General features: G+C 41.6%; 1 protein-coding gene across 1 annotated transcript in view; it reads left to right on the top strand.

Annotated features, from left to right (window-relative positions):
• The window catches only part of F13A1 (coagulation factor XIII A chain), a 123,891-nt gene extending 105,822 nt beyond the window's left edge, over nucleotides 1-18,069 (top strand). Inside the window, exons 14-15 of the mRNA XM_061591308.1 lie at nucleotides 4,994-5,130; nucleotides 15,006-18,069. Coding sequence (XP_061447292.1) covers nucleotides 4,994-5,130; nucleotides 15,006-15,153 — 285 coding nt within the window. The 3' untranslated portion in view covers nucleotides 15,154-18,069. The remainder of the gene's footprint in view (nucleotides 1-4,993; nucleotides 5,131-15,005) is intronic.
• Nucleotides 18,070-20,612: the final 2,543 nt, after the last annotated feature.

The raw sequence follows: 20,612 nt of genomic DNA, 5'->3' as shown, positions 1-20,612 counted from the left end.
CCCTCAAGCCATTCCCACCATCAAAGTACCCCTGAACACTCCTCCTCTCTCCAGTCACCTTGACTGGGGCACAGAGCAGCAGCTGCCCCAGAAGAGGGGTTTTCTCCCCGCCTCTGCTCCTCCCTTTCCCTCCTGTCTGTCATCCCATTGGAGTAGCAGGAAGTGGTGTACTATGGGAGAGGTAGGTCTTTCAAGGGCGATAAACATAGAAAAAGTCCTGTTGGATTGGGCCAAAGGCCTGTCTAGTCCATTGTCCTGTTTACCACAATGGCCAAACATATGCCTATGAGAAGCCCACAAGCAGGGCATGAGCAGAATAGCTCTTTCTCACTGTCCCCCCCCCCCCCGTGACTGGCATGCAATGGCCATATCCTCCATGAGTTTGTCTAATTCCATTTTAAAGCCATCTTAATTTATGCTTGTCTACTCCAGTTCAAAGTTTATTCCTCTGAAACTTCTTGGGGAGAAAAAGTATGGTGTGACTCCCTAGTGTTAGAGAGTTGGCCTAACGTAGGTAGTAGCTCAGTGAATTCACACCTTAAGTCAAGGGGAAACCCAAGGTGCCCTAGACAGGCCGAGATTCCAAAGAGCAAGAGGCAAACCTTATGCTCACTGCTCTGGAGCCTCAGACTCAACCCAAGTCTGTAGCTAGTAGCTTTGTGGTCACGGTACAGGACTTAGAGCCACACTGTTTCGAAGGAACACACACCAAGTAAAAATGAAGTAGTTTATTAATAAAAGTGCATATATGAAAGAGCAGCATCACAATGTAAAGGAGCTTTGACTCTTGGTTAATCAGGACTATTCAGGTTCACCTGAATCCAAGTATCCTGGCTTGGATAGGAAGCCGCTTTGTACTGAGTCGACCATTGGTCCATCTAGCTCAGTATTGCCTACACTGACTGGCAGTGGCTCTCCAGGGTTTCAGACAGGGTTCTCCCAGCCCTACCTGGGGATGCCAGGGATTGGGCCTGGGATCCTCTGTATGCAAAGCAGATACCCTATCACTGAGCTACAGCCTTTCCCCACAGCTCTTCCCTGACATTATAACACTGAGATACCTCACTCATACAGCGATACACCGAGAGCTGTCTTTAAATTGCTCTGTTTTCTCCCATCAAACCGCAAGTCTTTCTGAAAAACAGTATTTCTTCCCCTGCCATCTGTTTTACCTTCACGGTTACCTTTGTGAGATAAATTAGGCTGAGAGAGTGAATAACCCGCCGAAGGTCACCGAATGTGCAGGATGGAGTATGTCTGGTCCAACACTTTAACCACTTCACCACACTGATTCTTTGAGCTTTGTAGCCACCACCAAAAGAACCACAGGTTGGGGCTCAGTGGGAGGCACAGAATATAAAGGATGAAATAGAGTTTCATGGGGTGAAAGATGGTCCATTGGGGACTGGCATATCCGAGGATTAAGCGAGATGGATAAGGAAGCCCCAGGGTCTCCAGAATCTGATGAGGAGGGAATATTTTATTTATTTGATTATATTTGTATCTTGCCTTTCTTCCATTCTGGAGCCCAAGATGGTGTACTTGTGGTTTTCAGGCAGTCACCCGTCCAGGCGCTGAACAGATCCAGACCAGCTTAGCTTCAGCAAGGTGTTGGTTTCATACCTTGGGACCACTGTACCACACACTAGGACAATACCTCAGGGTATTAAATTACTCGGGCAGGTGTGATTAACCTGTGGCTCTCCAGATGTTGTTGGACTCCCATCAACCCCAGCTAGCAAGGCCAGCAGTCAGGAATAATGGGAGATGTAGTCCAGCAACATATGGAGGGCAATGGGTTCCTCATCCCTAGCTTGTGGGGTGTCAGGAGCTTGGTAGGCAGCCTCTCCAGATTCCTGCACTTACAAGAAAGCTCAGGTGAGACATCAAAGGGTTTTCAGAAAGTGCAGACATCGAGGAAGGCTGCAGAATCCAGATCACTGGAGAGATTATTTGTAGAATGAAACAACATTTTAAAAACCCCTTAGCCACCTTGGAAGTTAGGTAAGAGCAGCAGCAACACACACACACTCCATGCTCAGGAGAAATTCACCAACATTTTCTCTCCCCTTTGATAATTTTCAAATGCAGTTTTTCTCATTAATTGGAGGTTTTTAGAAAGACTTTTTAAAAATTGGCACAGCACTATGCAGAACATAGGAGGAAGGGCAAGGTATAAATTTAATAAATAAATGAATGAAAAGAGTGGGAGAGGGCTATTGCCCTCATGTCCTGCTTGTTGGCTTCCCATCGATATTTGGTTGGCCACTGTGGGAACAAAATGCTGAACTAGGCGAGCATTTGATCTGATCCAGCAGGACTCTTCTTATGTCTCTCTGTGGCTGAGAAAGGGTTGCCTGGTCTTTGGATCTGCATTGGTTTGTTTACTTAGCCGAGGATCTAGATCTGCTGGCAAGATCTGTTTGGTTACCTGCCTACCCCTCTCTGCCCATCAGTGCTCAAATTATATAAGTGAAAGAGGGGACTTATGCCCCTAATTCTTGTACCGACACTCTAGTCTATTCTGAAAATTGGGGGGAGTGAGAGAGGGGGGCTTACGGATTTCATTATGGCATTCCTAGTTTTTGGTCATAATTCCAGCACTGAGTGGAAAGCAAAATGGCCCCACAACATTGGACTTACCCTGACTGGTCTCCAAACAAGCTTAGTTACCCATCATTCTTGTATCTCCTTTGCTTCCCGGAAGTCTTCTTCAACCATGAGGGCTAGGAACCAATGGTTTTTAGGGAAGACATGAAATCTGACATCCCTGGTTTCTGTCAAAAGAGTATCATGTATCTCTGAGCATGTGGGAAGGAAAGGTAAGAAAATCTGAATACATACTCAGATTGGCTCCTTCCATGGAGCAGCTTGCCTTCTGATTCAACTGAGAGAACATGATCCATCGTTAAAAAAAAAAAGTCCTGGGAGAAAGAAATGAAGGTTTAATATAATTCAAAAAGGCATAACAAGTATAGTCTGAAATGGTTGATTCTCATGTGTTAAGATAAATGTGACATACCACAGATGTTGCCATCATGGAACATGGCAGCATTTTTCTTTCTTTTCTTTTCTTTTCTTTTCTTTTCTTTTTAGAGTGCTAATTGCTTCTGTTCTTATCAGACAAAGGATTCATCAAATCTCAGGTGGTTTTATCCAGGGTGAGGGCTAAGGGTATCATTCAGCACCCCCAGATGTCCAATAGGAATCAACCATCTTCTCTACAATAGCCATTTTCATGAAGGCCAAAATGAAATACTGGATTGGATTAAACCTTTCCTTTTACTTTACTGAGCTCAAAATGAGTGCAGGAAGTAGCTTTTTATCCTAGAGTGAATTCGTAGGCTGGTTGTATAAGCAAAATGTCATAAGCTCTCATCCTGATCCAGCAAGGGATATCTATATGTGGAAGTAGTTTTTCATGCACTCAGCTGATTTAGATGCAGAGGCATCACAGTCCTTGCTGGAAATGAATGGATGTACCTTTGGTGGTGATGGAGGTCCCCAATCAGGGCTACTCACTGTTGTGTGCAACTAATTCAGTAGAGCAGGATCAGGACCAAGTTGTTCACTTTCTTGTGATGGCACAAAAGAATGCTTTAAAAACAACCACTATCCTTAATGCTAAAAGTGTGCATTGACCATCCTGACCAAAGGCACATCTTGCCCAGCATTCTGTTTTTTTATAGTGGCCAACTAGATGCATATGAGAAGCCTACAAGCAGAACATGAGTACCATAGCAAAAGCTGTCTTGAGATGCTCAGCCTGAATCATAGGGTGTTCCATGTTGACCTCTTTACAGGGTCTGTTTTCTTGAAATGAGAGAGACAGCACCAAGATCTATGACATCTTTGTAATATCTATTTATTTACAAACAGGGCATATTGTAGGCAAACAGACCTCCTAAAAGCAGGCAGCATTCCTGCTAGTCCTGCATCAAATTTTCAGGAAAGCAACACTGTGGACTGGGGATGTGCTGGAATTCTGCCCAATTCAGATTTGGTACTAAAATATTCCATTAATTTGCTTATTCACTATTGTTGCAGATCAGATTTTTATGTAGCAATTTTCTGTGGCTATTTTCAAAAATGGTATTAAGATATTAAGAACAGCAAAATATTGATTTGAAGAATGATAATTTTATCTGTTTCCTTTCAAAATATCGATATTAATATCAATATTTTTTGCAAGGGAGAAAAAACGGATCGGTAAAAGCACCAGCTAGTGGACAAAGAACAAACCTGAATCAATACCGGGCTGTTAGGTCAAGAGAATGCTTTGAACTGGCACTGGCCAATGGATCCCATACCAGCTGTGGACCTTTATAGCCTGTCTCCCAAAATCCACAGGCATTCTTCTTGTGTAGTTGAAACTACCAGCTCCCTGCCTGACTCTCTCTGCATGTGCTCAAATCCAGGGTCAGGCTGCTTACATTTGTGTTGTGTACAGCACACCCACAGGCAGAATACGGAGTTCAGGCCCCATCATGCAGATAGAGTGCCCATAAAGGAAACATTCCTAGCTATTCTCTCCCACTGAGGAAATATCTACCAATCATCCCTGATCAATAGAAGGCAATAAATGATGGTCCTTCAAGTGATACAATATGCTAACAGAAATTTCTTTCTACATGACAGGTGAGCAGTTTGCCTTACCACTGACAGCCAAATGCAACTTGAGCCACCATTACAATACGTGGATATGTATTGTTTTACTTATTTACATATTTAAATTCTTCTGAATATTTATATATACTTGAGGCTCAGATGTTGAGAAGGGGCTCATGTCTCTCTTTAGAGATCGATTGCATCTCTCTGGGAGATTTTTCCCAGCCTGAAGACCCTAGTTGGCCAATACTAAAAACTATCAATTCAGTTTGCATTGTCACTGCAACTGAAGCCACTTGTAACGTGTGCCTAGTCCATATTTAACAGTAGAGTATTTCTAATATAGTGTTTTGTTATCTGATTTTGATCTGAATTCTTTCCACAGGTTCCTGGAGAGAAGATAATTGGCAAGGAAATGGCAGTGATAGTGCAATTCACCAACCCACTGAAACAGAAACTCACTGAGGTCTGGGTCCGACTTGATGGGCCTGGCCTGCTGAAACCAACCACAAAGCTCTTCAGGTAAGAAAAGGCATCATATCTGTGGGATAGCACTGGCTTCCAAAGTATTTTCACAACAAAATGAAAACTTATGTTGATTCAATGAATGGCAGTGCATTATAAACCATACCAGAGGGCCTCGCTTTACGGCGCTTCACTTTACAGCGATTTGCTAATACAGCGGTCTCAATTAGACACAATTAGACTAAAGCCCCACTCGTACGGCGCTTGTTCCGCTTTCACGGAGGTTTTCTGGCATTGTGCGCCATTCTATTCAATTGGTTCCACTTTACAGCGGTTTTTGCTTTACAGCGGGGGTCCGGAACATACCCCGCCGTATGAGTGGGGCCCTACTGTACATTCTTGTGATATCCCCTTGAGATCATCTAAGGCTGCAGTCCTAACTCCATTCACCTAGGAGTGAGACCTACTGAATTCAATAAGACTTGCTTCTTAATACACATGGTTATGACTGCAGTCTAAAAGTATGAACTATGATCCATGAAGTCCATTGTTTAAAATGTCACCTAAAAGTTGAAGCGAAATCATGTCTACTCAGAAGTAAGTCCTACTGAATTCAGTGGGATTTACCCCTAGATAAGTGGGGTTAGGATTGCAGTGTAAATCATGAGCTCACTAGTTAAGCTAGTATATCTTGGTCTCTCCCCTACCATCTGTAGTATGGAGATAATAATACTGCCTTACAGGGTTGTTGCTTACAATGTAGGGGAAGTGCTCTGAACAGTCAAAAGGTATTATATAAATGCTAAGATTATTATTTATTACTATGGTGATTTTCTTTCTTAGTGATTCTTTGATGAATGAGTTTTGTTTTTATACTCACCAGAATTTGGGAGGTGACAGATTATCATTCTACCACACAGAATATGCCCCAAACTGTGGTAGTTTTCCACGTGGTTGGATGGTACAGAAAATCTGGTTAACCCATCCCCATCCCACCCCCCTAGATAGCATGGTAATCTCTTTGACATCTTTCCCTCCAATCCAGCAATTGCTTATTTGATTCAGCTCCCATTTCGTCAGCTTGTTTTTCAATGTATGGACCTGATCTGCATTTGCACAGGGAAGAGTACACAGGTGTAATTTCTCCTTTTAAACTGGATGGAGAAACCTAGGGCTCATCCAGATAACTGTAAAATGTGTGACACGCCTGCTATGTGTGTTCATTATTTTTCGGTCGTCCAAATGATGTCTCGCACTGTTACGCATTTTTGCGGGTTAAATCCGCTCCTTGTAATACCGGCAAAAATGCGATTTGCTGTTTAAAAAGAGTTTGCCCCTTCTCCTCGTTCCAGCCAATCACATATCTGCACTTTTGCGCATAAGCCTGGGAAAATTGAACCAATCATCGCAATGGTGGGGTGTTGGGGGGGTGTGTCTGCATCTACTGCGCAGATGCATTTTATTTTTTGCCAGCCTGCAAACTGGGCGGCCGCTCTGGGTGAGATCTGCAGTGCACAGCAAGAGAGAAAGGGGCTGCTGGTCGGTTTCACACCTGCCTCAGGAAAGCTTTGTCAATTTCATTCCACTTGCTGGGGTTTTTGTTTCAAATCATTTCACTGCAGGAAGGAAAGGGAGAAGGAGGGGTGTGTGAATGAAATTGACAAAGCTTTCCAGAGGCAGGCATGAAACCGACCAGCAGTATTTGCGATATTATGCTTAAATGAATGTATGGTTTTCTGCCTTTATGGATATTTAAGGAGATACACACGCTGGCAATTGCACTTATTTCTCCAAAAAAGCAAGAAACGTGTCACCTCCCCCTCCTTCTCCCTTTCCTTCCCGCAGCGAAATGATTTGAAGCAAAAACCCCAGCGAGTAGAATGAAATTGACAAAGCTTTCCGGAGGCAGGCTGAAACCGATCACCCTCCTCCTTCTCCCTTTCCTTCCGCAGCGAGAACTCCTTTACAGCCATATTGTGCTTCGTTGCAAAGGGGGAGAGGAGCATACGTCATTTTTTTGCTGACCAACTGGTTGATAGGGGGAGGTTTTAGAGGAGGAGCTTGGAAAAAGCAAAAAGAATGTAGGGGTCTTACCGCTGCGGGTGCGGGTGCAAAAAAGCATATTTTTTAATTGGGAAAGAGCGAACTAAAAGGCAAAGTGAGGACTATCAGATGACAAACTGAATATGGAAACCGTGGATTATCCCGCTCCGTTTGGATAAGCCCCTAGACATGAAGAAGCTCTTTATATGCATCATTATTTTAAAAATAGAGTATATGGACTTTTGGGTTTGGACAATTCCATGCTCTTCTTTGAAACCATGAGGACTAGAAGCTGCCTTTTAGAAAAATAAGTACCACCCTAAAAGCTGGGATTCTTGGGCCTGCATAATGCACATAGTGCCAATTAAGTTCTCATTTGATGTGAACAGAAACAGCAAATTACGCTTAGAAAAAGCAAGCCATAGAAGATTATTTAAATATTAATCCCATTTGCTTCCATATATTGAAGATGATAAATGACCGCTCTTTGTTGATTGCTTAGCACATTACATGAATCATCTACCATTAAGGTTACTCCAGGCAAATGGAATTAGTTAAGCTTTATTCCAATAGCAAAAAAATTAAAATAATCCTCCGGGATATATCCTGTGTTTTTAAAAATTATCTCTGGACAAGGTCCCATTGGAAGTACATCCTCCAGTCTTCTTGTTCTCATTGTAAAATGGTGTTCCAGAGGGACACTTTTATGCCATCCTGACAAGGTTATATCTTGCCATCTTGCTACGTTTTTTGGAGGGTGGTTTTTGTTTTTTTTGAAGTGTAGAGTCAATGTTAGAGAGGAAGCATTTTCATTTTTTTTTTACAATAATTTTTATTCAAATTTTCATAAAACATACAAAACAAAATCATAAAACATTCAAAGACAAAAAACAAAACAAAACAAAAATGATTAAACAAAAAAATAAAATGTTGACTTCCCATTTGTCGCAGATCAAATCAGTTATAGGTCTACAATATATAACAATCCTGTCTCTTAAATTATATTATAAAATCACTTTCCTCCAGTAGTTATCTTAATTAATCATCAAATCTCATAAACATTACTTTATTCTTTCCACAAAAAGTCAAAGAGAGGTTTCAATTCTTTAAGAAATATATCTATCAATTTTTCTCCAAATAAACATGTCGATTAGTCCATCTCGTTAATAATAATAATAATCTTATTGTCATAACCATAGTCCAAATAAACATATCGATTAATCCATCTCATCAAAATCTGTTAGGTCCAATAATTTCAATAGCCATTATTCCATTATCCCTATTAATTCCATCTTCCATCTTCAATAGTCCTGTTAAGTCCAGTAATTTCAGTGTCCAATCTTCCAGTATCAGTATTCCATAATAATCTTGCTGTCATAGCCATAGTCATATAATAAGAGTCTGATGGGAATTTCCTCTATCCCAAATATTTTCTTGCCATCAATTCTGAATAAGTTGCTGAAATATTGTTGTAAAGTCATATCTCTGTTCTTTTTTACAAAATGCACTGGCTCATCTCTTGAGAGTTTTTCCATTGTCACATGGCTGCAGTTAATTCCATAGATTTTCTCTATATCAAGCTCCATCACGTCATTCCAGTCCAGAAGATTATCCAAGCCATTGATAACGTTATCTCTAATATCTTCATTAATTTCTTCAGAGATAACGTTAAATTCCAAACAGTAGATTTTATTTCTAATATCCATAAACTCCAGATCTTTTTCCAATTCCACATTTGTTCCAATCTTCAGGGCTTGTATCTTCCCTTTATTTCTTCTTTTCTCATCTCTGATCTCATTCTCCTCTCTCACAGGATCCCCTATTTCTTTAAGCTGCTGCGTCATTTTGCTCAGTTCAATTTTCAGCTCCTTACTGCCCTGTCACAGGGTTTGTTTCGTTATCTCAATCTCATCCATTATTTTCTGAAACATAATTACTTCCAGATTCTCAGCCACTTTCTTGATTGCCATTTTTAAAACCACGAAAACAAAACAAAACAAAAATAAAGAAGAACCACTTCTTATTTCAGCAACAATTGGGTTAATATTCCAGGCTTGATGACATCACAGTATAAACAGAGCAGCCTGCCTTATCTCTCTATGTTCAAGAATACAAAACAAATTTAGTTCCCAGCATCAAAACAGTTAGTGGCGTCGTGAAGAAGCAGATTCGTCAAAATAAAATAGACCAAAAAGAGAATAGTCCCAGACAATATAATGTTCCTCGGAATAGAAATCCCTCTTCTGTTTATATCTTTAGAATGCACTTCCAGGACAGCTTTTTGCAATAGAAACAGAGATAAGCTGTTAATTTCGTGAATAACAGAGAAGAGTTATGGCTCACCCAGAAGTTCTTTAAAGCTGATTCATTTGACAAATCTCTTTTTGCTGCAACAATTTAAACCAAGTAAAAAAAATAATAGAAAGAAGGGTGCTTGCCTGTTAGTCCGTTTTCTCTTTGAAGAAAAGATAAACGTATCGCATTAATCAGATAGAGCTTGTTCGGAAGTCCGTCCGGCATTGCTGGCTGGACCTTTTCTCATAAATTAATGAAATCCAGTCCTCCCAACAAAAACAGGCTTTTGAGGTTGATCTCTACGTTTCTCCCTGCCTGGGAGAAATTTCATCAGTCAAAAAAAAAATGTTCTGACTGATTTATATCTGAATAAGCTTCTTTTGAGGTGGGAGCCCGTCTCAAAAGCAGGCACAAGCGAAGTCACCCTTCCCGGAAGTCGAGAGGAAGCATTTTCAGAATTGTTTATAATTAAATGATATAACAGATACCATGCTCCTCTGAACTTACCCAAGGATGGATTTTCCCCAGTTGTATTCGAGGGGAAGATGGGTGTTCCTTTCTATTCATACATTGCAGGGGATGTCATCTGGCCTGAGGAGTGTGGCTTAAAAGCGGTTCCTCCTCCTGGTCCTCTTCACCTGGTGCAACAAGCCACCCATCCTTTGGGGAGTATAAAATTAGCTAGTCATCTGTTTGGGGGCTGAGCAGGAGTCTTTGGGGTGTTTCCCAGATTGGCCAAGGTTCTTGTTGTTGTTGTTGTTGTTGTTATTTACCTGCCCTTTACCAATAGGTCCCAGGGCTGGTTACACCATCTAAAACACAATATTAAAAAGAATTAAAGCACATTTCAGTCACAAAAATAGGATGGGTTCTGAAAACATACATCTCAGCTGGCTAGGACCAAGGTAAAGAGGTGTCTTTAGTATTTGCTGAAAACTGTATAGCAAAGATGCCAGGTGCACCTCTGTAGGGAGGGAATTCCACAACTTAGGGGTTGCCACAGAGAAAGCTTTCTCCCTGGCCACCATCCCCTGGATTTCTGAGGGTGGCAGAACTACCAAGAAATCCCCTCTGCTGATCTTAACACCCAAGAGGGTTTGTAGAGAAGGAGATGGTCTCTGAGATATTTGGGACCTAAGTTATTTAAGACTTTAAACACTAACGTGAGCACCTTGAATTGGACCCGGAAATGAACTGGCAACCAATGCAACTGTTTTAGAATAGGGGTTACAGTATATGAGTTCTAAAAGGAACCTCAACCAGGAATCTGATCACTGCATTTTGGACCAGCTGAAGTTTCTGAGTCATCTTCAAGAGCAGCTCCACATAGAGTGCATTGCAATAACCCAATCTGGAAGTTACCAAAGCGTGGAGTACTGTACCTGGTGAACCAGCCGGAGCTGGAAATAGGCACTCCTAGCCACTGAGGCCACCTGAGCCTCCAGTGACAATGCTGGATTGAGGAGTGATTCCTTGTTGTCTGGCAGGGTGTGGGGGCTATGGTCTGAAGGCACATGAGGCCAGCTCCCTGCTGAAGCTAAGCAGGGTCAGGTCTGGTCAGTGCCTGGATTGGAGACCGCCTGGGAACCATATGTAAGCCGCCTTGGGTTCTATCATGAAAAGAAAGGCGGGGTGGACTTCCCAGGAGGATCCCTACGCCTGTGCAGCCTCTGAGACGGGCTCCTGTCTTGGATGAAACTTTTCCAGTTTAAATTCAGTCAGAAGGCTCTTTTCTGACTGGGAATAATTTCTTCCGGTTAAAGAAGAAACGTGAGATTTCCTACATAGCTTTGTTTTGATTGTTGGAGTCTGGAATTTGTCAGAATTGTCTGTCTTCCAGCAGCTCAGACAGAGCGAGGATTTTTATGCTAGCTCAGCTGGATAAGTGACCCGTTTTTTTTTATACGGATTAACAGGCAAACATCCTCCTGTCTACATTCATCATTTTCTTATCTATACAGCTAAAGAGATTTGTCAAAGTAACAGCAATTTAGATAACCTAGGTGAGGTAAAACTTTCCTTTTTTTATTCACGGAACTAAGGGGGAAGAAAATATAAATAGCTTATCTTTTTTTTTATTGCAAAAAGCTGACATGGAAAATGGCATTCTAAAGATTACAACGGGCGAGAGATTTCTGATGGGAGGAGATAAGAAATCTTTTTGATCTATGGCTGAGATTATTTTTTCTGATCTACTTTTTTTTTGACAAATCTGCTCATTCTCTCTGCTACTAGCTATTTCGACGCTGTGAACTAAAGCTGTTCTTACACTTTCAGGCAGATAAGAGATAAGGGCTGTCTAGCGTGTGACATAAGTTTGTTGGAAAAATTAACTCCTTTGTAACTGGTTAAAGAAATAAGCTGCTCTTTGTTTGGGACATTGAAAATTGAAGGAGTTTTGTTCCTTTGGCTTTAAGAATGACAATTAAGAAGACCATGGATGTACAAGAAGGGACTTTATCTCTAGACATGTTTCAGAAAATAATGAATGGGATTAACTCAATAAAACAAGAACTGAGAAATAATAGACAAGCGTGGAGAATTGAATTTTACGAAATGAGACAGGAGCTGAAAGAAACTCAGGATTCTATGAGAAAGGAGAATAAAGATAGATCTGGAAAACAAAAAAAAGATGAAAGAGAAATTAAAGGCAAGGTTCAAACTATGGAGATTGGCTTAATTATGGACATGAAAAAAGATTTGGATTTCCTGGCTGTGATGGATCCTGGAGACAAATATTACAGTTTGGAATTCAGCGCTGTCCCTGAAGGAATTGAAGAGATTGGAGATAAAGATATTATTGGTTCAAAAAAATTCTTGGACTGGAAGGATCTGATGGAACTTGAAATGGAGAAAGTTAACAGAATTAATCCCTGTCTTGTGTCAATGGAAAAACCTTCAAGAGATGTACTAGTGTATCACGTGGAAAAGAGGAGCAGAGATGCGGCTTTGCAACAATACTTCAGTGATACGTTTGGATTTGATGGCAAGAAAATATCTGTGATGGAGGAAATTCCTATCAGACTTTTATTATATGACTATGACAGCAAGATTTTTGGGTGCGTAAAGATGGAAGATGGAAGATGGACCCAATATGGATAATGACAGAAGAGCGATTTAAAATCACTGGACTTAGTAGACTTGATGAGTTGGATTAATTGGCATGTTTATTTAGAAAAAAAAATGATTGACATATATCTCAAGGATTGGAAACTTCTCTTTGACTTTTTGTGGAAGATTAAAATGATATGATGTTAATGAGATTTGAAACCAACTAAGATAACTGTTGGAGGAAGGTGATTTTATAATCTATTAAGAGATAGGTCTGTTACATATTATAGATTTATAGTTGAATTATAGTGTTTTGAAATTACTGGATTTAGTAGATTTGATGAGCTGGATTAATTGGCATGTTTATTTAGAAAAAAAATTGATTGATATATATCTCAAGGATTGGAAACTTCTCTTTGACTTTTTGTGGAATATTAAAATGATATGATGTTAATGAGATTTGAAACCAACTAAGATAACCGCTGGAGGAAGGTGATTTTATAATCTATTAAGAGATAGGTTTGTTATATATTATAGATTTATAGCTGAACTATGACAAATCGGAAGTCAATATTTTTATATATATGTATTTTTTTTTGTATTGTATTAGTTATTGATTTGTGTTGTTTTCTTTTTGTATTATTTTGGTTTTGAAAATTAGAATAAAAATTAATTGGAAAAAAAAAAGGATTTGGTCCAAAGCAATAAAGAAATCCAAACACCCTTTGTGACAGGCTGAGGGGATGGGATTGAACTGGACTGAGTGGAGATATTTGGGAATATAATTCAAAATTCTGTTTTTGACCTATAAGGCCCTACCCGGTTTGGGATCGCCTTCTCTGTGATGGATCCCTAGTTGTGGAATACCATCACCATGGATATTCACACCACGATAGTTTTTAGGCATCAGGTTAAGACAATTCTGTTCTCCCAAGTTTTAATGGGCAATGCACTTTTTGCTGCTTTTGCTACTGCTGTCCTATAACTGCCGTATTGTTTTGCTGCTTGTTTCTTGTTCAGAACTTAATAAATGAATTGACTGCCTTAGCAAAAAAAAAAAAAGAAAAGAAAAGAAAAGAAAGGCGGGGTATAAATGTAATAAATAAATAAATAATAGGAACTATGGCTGTGCATCAGCTTCTGCAAAGCCCTGAACAACTTGGATCCAGATCCCTTAAGGACCACCTGAGCCTTTATATCCCAGCCTGATCACTGAGATCATCCGGGGGACTGCTTCTAGTTGTTCCGTGTTGCAGAGGCCCGACTCGCTTCCATTAGAAGTCAGGCATCTGGTGTCACCAGTCTCATGCTGTAGAACACTCTTTCAGCAGAGAGAGAATCAACAGGCATCCTCGCTTTTGAGTTTCAGGTGTCTCTTGAAGACCTTTTTATGCCAACAGGCTTATGCAGTTGTTTAAAGCGTTCTTGATTGGCCAGTCATTTTATACTGTTTTTAATGGCGTTTTATTGTATATGCATTGTTGTGTACCACCCTGGTATTTTATGATATGGTGGCATATACTTTTATAGAGCAATCAGTTCCCTGCTTGACCTGGTGCTTGGAACCAGGGTGATGTTGCCATTGGAGGAGACAGGGGCACATATTCCTTTCTGTTGGCCTCAAATACGCTGCCTGCACAGATTGACCTAATCAGTCCTTTTTGCTGTAGCTCCTTGAGCTTTGTGGTTCATGAAACGATGGCTCTTTAATCCATTTCTTAGAAGCCTATTTTGGCATTAAGCAATATGTCAATCAATCAGTCAATTATCATCTTTGTCTTGTGCCTTCTTTTCTGGGTTCAGGGCAATCCACGAACAAGGTCTCCCATGTATGTGTGTGCTGATTTAAGTGAAAAGCACTTTGATTTGGACTGGTATTAATCCTTCCCATTTTCCTGATTTAAATCACCCTTCCAAAGCTGCTGTGCTCTGCAAGGCTAAATGTGCAGGTGTGGGGCAAACAGCAGTTTTGAACAGGAAGTTTGGATTGGGGAAATGGTATGGCAGAACGGGTTTTAAAAATGCACGTTCTTCTAGCACCCCAGTTCAGATCTGAATCATAGGAACATAGGAAGCTGCCTTCTACTGAATTAGGCCATTGTTCCACCTAGCTCAGTATTGCCTACACTGACTGGCAGCAGCTCCCCAGGGTTTCAGGCACAGCGTCTCTCCTAGCCCTACCTGAAGATGCCAGGGGTTGAACTTGGGACCTTCTGCATGCAAGGCAGATGCTCTGCTGCTGAGCTATGGCCCGTCCCCATATCCCTCTCCTACACAACCGCTTTAACTGCAAATAGGAAATCCTGCCCATGGGATGTCCACTCATACTTTACCTCTGAATGACAGTTGTGAATTCACTAGAGCACCCATTAGAATGTGTCTAGGTTCCCTCCCCCTTTAGGCCTAAAAACCCAATTTGGGGTAGGAGATTTCTTTTAAAACATAGCTTATCTTTTTCCACCACCAAGATGCCTGCTCTTGTATTAAAGCTGAGATTGATGGCCCATCTACTGCCATATTTACACTATTCTTTCTCACTGCAGAGAAGTTCCAAGGAATTCAACCCTGACTTGGGAAGAAAAATGTGTTCCAAAGCGGGCTGGCCTCCGAAAGCTGATTGCAAGCTTGAATTGCGATGCTCTCCGACACGTCTATGGCGAGCTGGATGTCAATATTCAAAGTGCTGTGTAAAAGGGTTTCTCCCGTCTTTCTTCATTGCCCCCTGCCCCCAGTATTTCAGGAAGTTCATTACAGGAAACATAGGGGAGAAGTATCTACCCCAATCCGAATCAATCCATAATCCAAATGTTTCATATATATACTGTGTGCATAAACTTGAGTTATGATTATTTTGCAGTTTCCTTTTCAGAAGCTGACCCACAAAACCCAGAAACTGCTCTTTAAACACCCAAACTTTTAAAAAGGAGGGCAACAACAACATGCATTGGGAAATCTTCTTGTGCCAGGCCACCCTCACTGAGATGGAGGAGAGTAGCAGAAAAGCAGCAAGAAACTCTCTCCCACACTCATGCCCACATTTTGGGGATTTCATGCAAGAAATGTTGTTGTTCATTTCACGTGTATCCTGCCCTTTCTCCAAGGAGTTGAGAGTGGCCAACATGTTCCCCTCCCACATTTTATCCTCACAACAGCCCTGTGAGGTAGATTAGACTGAGAGGTAATTACTGGGCCAGGGTCACCCAGTGAGCTTCATAGCTTAGCAAAAGGTCTCCTGCATTGTAGTCCAACACTCTGGCCACTATACCACACCTGGTAACTGTAACAGGTTCAGGCACACTGTTCTTCTCTGCCCAGATCTAACACTGAATTGTGTCCAACGAAGTAAGGTAACTGAACACCGCAAACAACAAAAACGTACTTCAAGGTAGACAAAATGACTCAAGGTTAGATAAAGGTAGGCCAATGAAGTTGTGACCCATATTGTTTCTGCTTGTTCATATGTATTTATGGCCTCTTGCATTAAAGCGAGGACAATTTTAAAAGAGTCCAGTCTCTGGGGTACTGTGAACTTTCATTTTAATTAAGGCTTGATCTTTTATATTTAAAAAACTCTGCCAAGACTGGAGTAATAAAATGGCAGTAGATGTTATCCCAGAACAAGCTTGCCTGAGTACAAATTAGGGTTTGGTACCACAAATCAGTTTTGAACACTTGGTTCTTCTCTGCACCTTCATGACAAATGAGTTCATCTGAACATTTTCAGAATGGTGGCTGATGTGGAGAGAATATCAGAAGTGGGTTGGGAAGGGGTTGGGGGGGTCATGTGACCTGTCATGCAAGCACTATAACACCTTATCAGAGCCTTGTTTTTCTAGAGAGCCACTTTGAGAAGTGAGTGAGAGTAGTAGGGACAGTGCTTAAAATGGCATCCCCTAAACTGGTCTGCCAGCAAGTTCTGTTACAATGACGACTTTGTCTCTAGGTTGGCCACTAGAGAACCAGTTGGCAGCTTGGGGGGGGCAGGATTTGGTCTAGAGACATCTATTTAGTGATCTCTACTTTAACACATCAAACAGAAGCACTAGAATAGGGATGGATGGCTCAGGCCATGTCCAGGCCATGTCCGTTTCACTTCTGTCCAATTTCCAAATTAATGTCTACTTGGGAATTTGTATTTAAATATGGATTTTTGAACATAGGTTCTTACATTTTCTCCCAAAGTACCCATTCCTATATGCATTTTATTTTAAAATACCCATTTCTGCATGCCTTTTGGTGTCTGCTTTGAGCCAAGAATTGCATCCGAAAAGTTGGAGAACTGAGAAACCTGTAGTCCAATCCACATATTAGTCCAGGAAGTGTGGATCAGGTCAGTTTGTATCAGCATTAGAACAAAATCCTTAAACACCCCTCTGTTGAGAGCACAGGCCATAGCGTCAAATGCTGAGAAGCTATGTTAAGGATAGCCATGTCTAACAGAAGGTTACTCAGCCCTAATTACTGAATGCTGGTAGAGGCATACAGGATGCCATACCAGAAACTGTCCCCTTAAGTTGGGTGAAGAACTTTTGTCAGCTGGAGGGCCATTCCCTTCTGGGCAACCTTCCAGGGGCCCCCATGCCAGTGGTGAGTGGGGTCAGAGGCAAAAGTAGAAGGGACAATGAATGCAAGTGTTATCTTTGCACAGTAGGCTAGTTTCTGCACATGCTCTCACGCCCCTCTCTCTCCTCCACCCAGGCAAGCAAGAAGCATGATCAGAGTTCAGGGACAAATTCCAGGACAATGCAAAGCACAGCTAGTGAGGGATACGGCTGAGGAGGGCGTGTGGTCTGGGGAAAGTCTTGAGGGTCATATAGGAGGCCTGAAGGGCTGCATTTTGCCCTTGGGCCTGAGATTCCCCATCCCGGCCATAAATACTAACATGGCTGCCTTTCTATAAAACAGCTCATATGACTGCATTGACAGAGAGTCGGGTTGAATTCAAACAAGGAATGGGAGCACCAGCGGCATCACTAGCGGGAATGCGGGGGGGTGCAGACTTCCGGCATGCACGCGCGCGCACGCACACACTCACCATGTGCTCCAGGCTGGTGGTGGAAGGCCATCCCGGCTTCACTGCCAGTGGGTGGGTGCCTGCTGTTGGTCTCGCCCGCCCGCCTCCGAGGAGGAGTTGGCTGCGCCGACCCAGAGTGCTTCTCGGCTCCTTTGCCGGCCAAGGCACGGGGTGGGGCGGCTCTGGGTGTCACCCCCCTCAGGGTGTCACCCGGGTGCAGTCTGCACCCTCCGCACCCCGGTAGTGACGCCCCTGGGGAGCACCATCTGAGACCCCTGTGTTCAGTCCTACAAGCTGCTGCTTCAGTGCAGTAACTGGTCATAGGGTTGTAGTGATAATTAAGCCACTTTAGGCAGCTCTTTGATGTGCCATGAGCCTATTTCCTGAAATATTATCTAACTGAAGTGTACGCTGTTAATGAACTTGGCTTGCAATGCATAGAAGCTCCAACTTACGCTACATGAATGCACTGTATTGCCTGCTTTTCCCTTCTGTATAAGGACAGTCTTCTGTGGCTCAAAAGCTTGCATTCCTTCTAGTTTATTAACCAAAGTTAATGCAGTTAATGCAATAAAAGAATGACTTTACCTGGATATGCCTCTTGCATTTCGCACTGACTCTTTTCCTGAGCCTTTCTTGCAACTCCCTATAAGAGAAATATAATGTGGCAACTTCAGGATTGATGCAATCCATGGCAATTTTCCCCTCAAGGTTCACACAGTGTACTCAGACCATACTGAGCGACAACAAGGTCACAGAGGTTCATGCCTGACAATCATGTTTGTTTCGAAGGTTATGGTAATTTGTAAAGCCTTTTGTTTTGGAATACTCACGTTTCACTCCTACAGACACTTCCCCTCCTCCTTTTACAAGTGCAACAACATTTCATAGTTTTGCATTATAATCTTCTGCAAGGGTTGTCTTCCATCATCCAGTTTCAACAAAATATTTTAATACATTTCCCTGCTAAGAAACTGCATGGATGCAATATTTAAAAGAAGGTAAAAGCAGTTAGGCATAGATTTGAAGTTCTTATACTTATGGATAGAATGTCTTTTTTCAAATCAAATCAAATCAAATTTTATTATGCGGTCATAGACCCAATATACAATTGATTTAACAGGAGGTAAAAGAATATAAGTTATAAAATAGAGCTAACAGAGCTCATATTAATACAGCATTAAAATAAACATTACTGGGTAAAAGAGATCTTCTTACGTATAATTTGGGCAGCAAAGATGAATTTATCAGCAGATAGGGTGGTTAACTTGTCAGTGCCGGCCAGAAAATGTTTCAGTAATCGGTCAACAGGCCTGCCCGGGAAGCTTTTCATAATAGGATTTAGGTACCTAACGCGTTCAACGTTATAGTAGGGACAAACAAAGAGGACGTGAGACAGTGATTCGACGTCTACATTCCTACAGGGGCATAGTCTTTTTTAAGACTAGTCAAGTGTAGTAGTGAGAAGGGGAAAGAGAGAACAAGGAGATCACTCTATAACTGACTGTGAACAATCAGTTGAAATTGAAATATCCCACTACCTTCGGACCAGCCAGGATAGAATGTCAAATATTCTGTCCATTCTATAGGAGCAGACTGCAGATTTCAGCACTAGCATTTTTATTCTTTTCAGTTAAAAATCCTAGCTTTCCATTATCCAATTATTTTAATCAGGGATGCATTTACTGCAGAGTGTATTAAAAATGTGGTGGTTTTGCTTGGCACTTAGGTTTTAGTCAGGGAAGGAAGCAAAAATATGTATAAGGGAACAGGAACATGGACCTACCAGCCTTAGGGAAGGAAAAAAGAAATGTGTCAAAATGTCACCCTTAGCCACTGATTAATGATCACCTAGACCCAATCTGGTTTGCTGGTTTATCCATTCCAAATTTCCAGTTCATGAAGACTTGAAATGTGTTCCTTGGTAGTAAAGGAATGCTTCTTTTTCTTCCACCCTTTGTTTTGTGTGTATTCCTTCTTAAATGAACACTGAGATACTGCTATCACCATGAAATTGTGTGTCAAAAAATACCGTATTTCAACTTCACAGTATAGATGCACAGAGATCACTAGCCCACTTTCTGCAAAATGGAAAAAGAATGACTCCTGTTGCAGGTGAAATTTTAAACAATTATTTTGGTATCCTTAATTTTGCCAATAGACATCTCTATTATTTACCTTTAAAATATGGGGAAACCACAGCCAAGCACTGAAGTGTTCTGTTCTTAGAGTGAAAGCTGTGAGGCCCAAGGATGCCTCCAGTATGCCTGATGCAGTTCTGTGTCTGAGCCCAAGCAGATATAGGTTTGACTGGTACCTGAAGGAGAGACCCTTGGGGTTTATCCAAACAGAGCGGGATAATCCACGGTTTCCATATTCGGTTTGTCATCTGATAGTCCTCACTTTGCCTTTTAGTTCGCTCTTTCCCAATTAAAAAAAACGCTTTTTTGCACCCGCACATGCAGCAGTAAGATCCCTACATTCTTTTCGCTTTTTCCAAGTTCCGCCTCTAAAAGCTCCCCCTATCAACCAATTGGTCAGCAAAAAAATGACGTTTGCTCCTCTCCCCCTTTGCAATGAAGCACAATATGGCTGTAAAGGAGTTCTTGCCTCAGAAGGAAAGGCTGCTGGTGGGTTTCATGCCTGCCTTCCCAGGAGAATGAAATTGACAAAGCTTTCTGAGCAGGCTTGAAACCGACCAGAAGCCCTTTTCTTTTTTGCATTTGCGATATTACACTTAAACGAATGTATGCTTTTCTGCCTTTATTGATATTTAAGGAGATACACACACTGGCAATGCACTTATTTCTCCAAAAAAGCAAGAAACATGTCCCCCCCTTCTCCCTTTCCTTCCCACTGAGAATGAAATTGACAAAGCTTTCCAGAGCAGTCTTGAAACCGACCAGAAGCCCCTTTCTTGTTTGCATTTGCGATATTACACTTAAACAAATGTATGCTTTTCTGATTTGAAGCAAAACCCCCAGCAAGTAGAATGAAATTGACAAGGCTTTCGGAGGCAGGCTGAAACCGACCACCCCCATTTCTCACTTGCTGTGCATTGCAGATCTCACCCAGAGCGGCCGCCCAGTTTGCAGGCTGGCAAAAAATAAAATGCGTCTGCGCAGTAGTTGCAGAC

Source organism: Rhineura floridana, chromosome 1, assembly GCF_030035675.1.
Source record: "Rhineura floridana isolate rRhiFlo1 chromosome 1, rRhiFlo1.hap2, whole genome shotgun sequence".
NCBI classification, from domain to species: Eukaryota; Metazoa; Chordata; class Lepidosauria; order Squamata; family Rhineuridae; genus Rhineura; species Rhineura floridana.
Note: the sequence above shows the minus strand (reverse complement) of the source record. Positions and strands in the feature narration are given on the sequence as shown.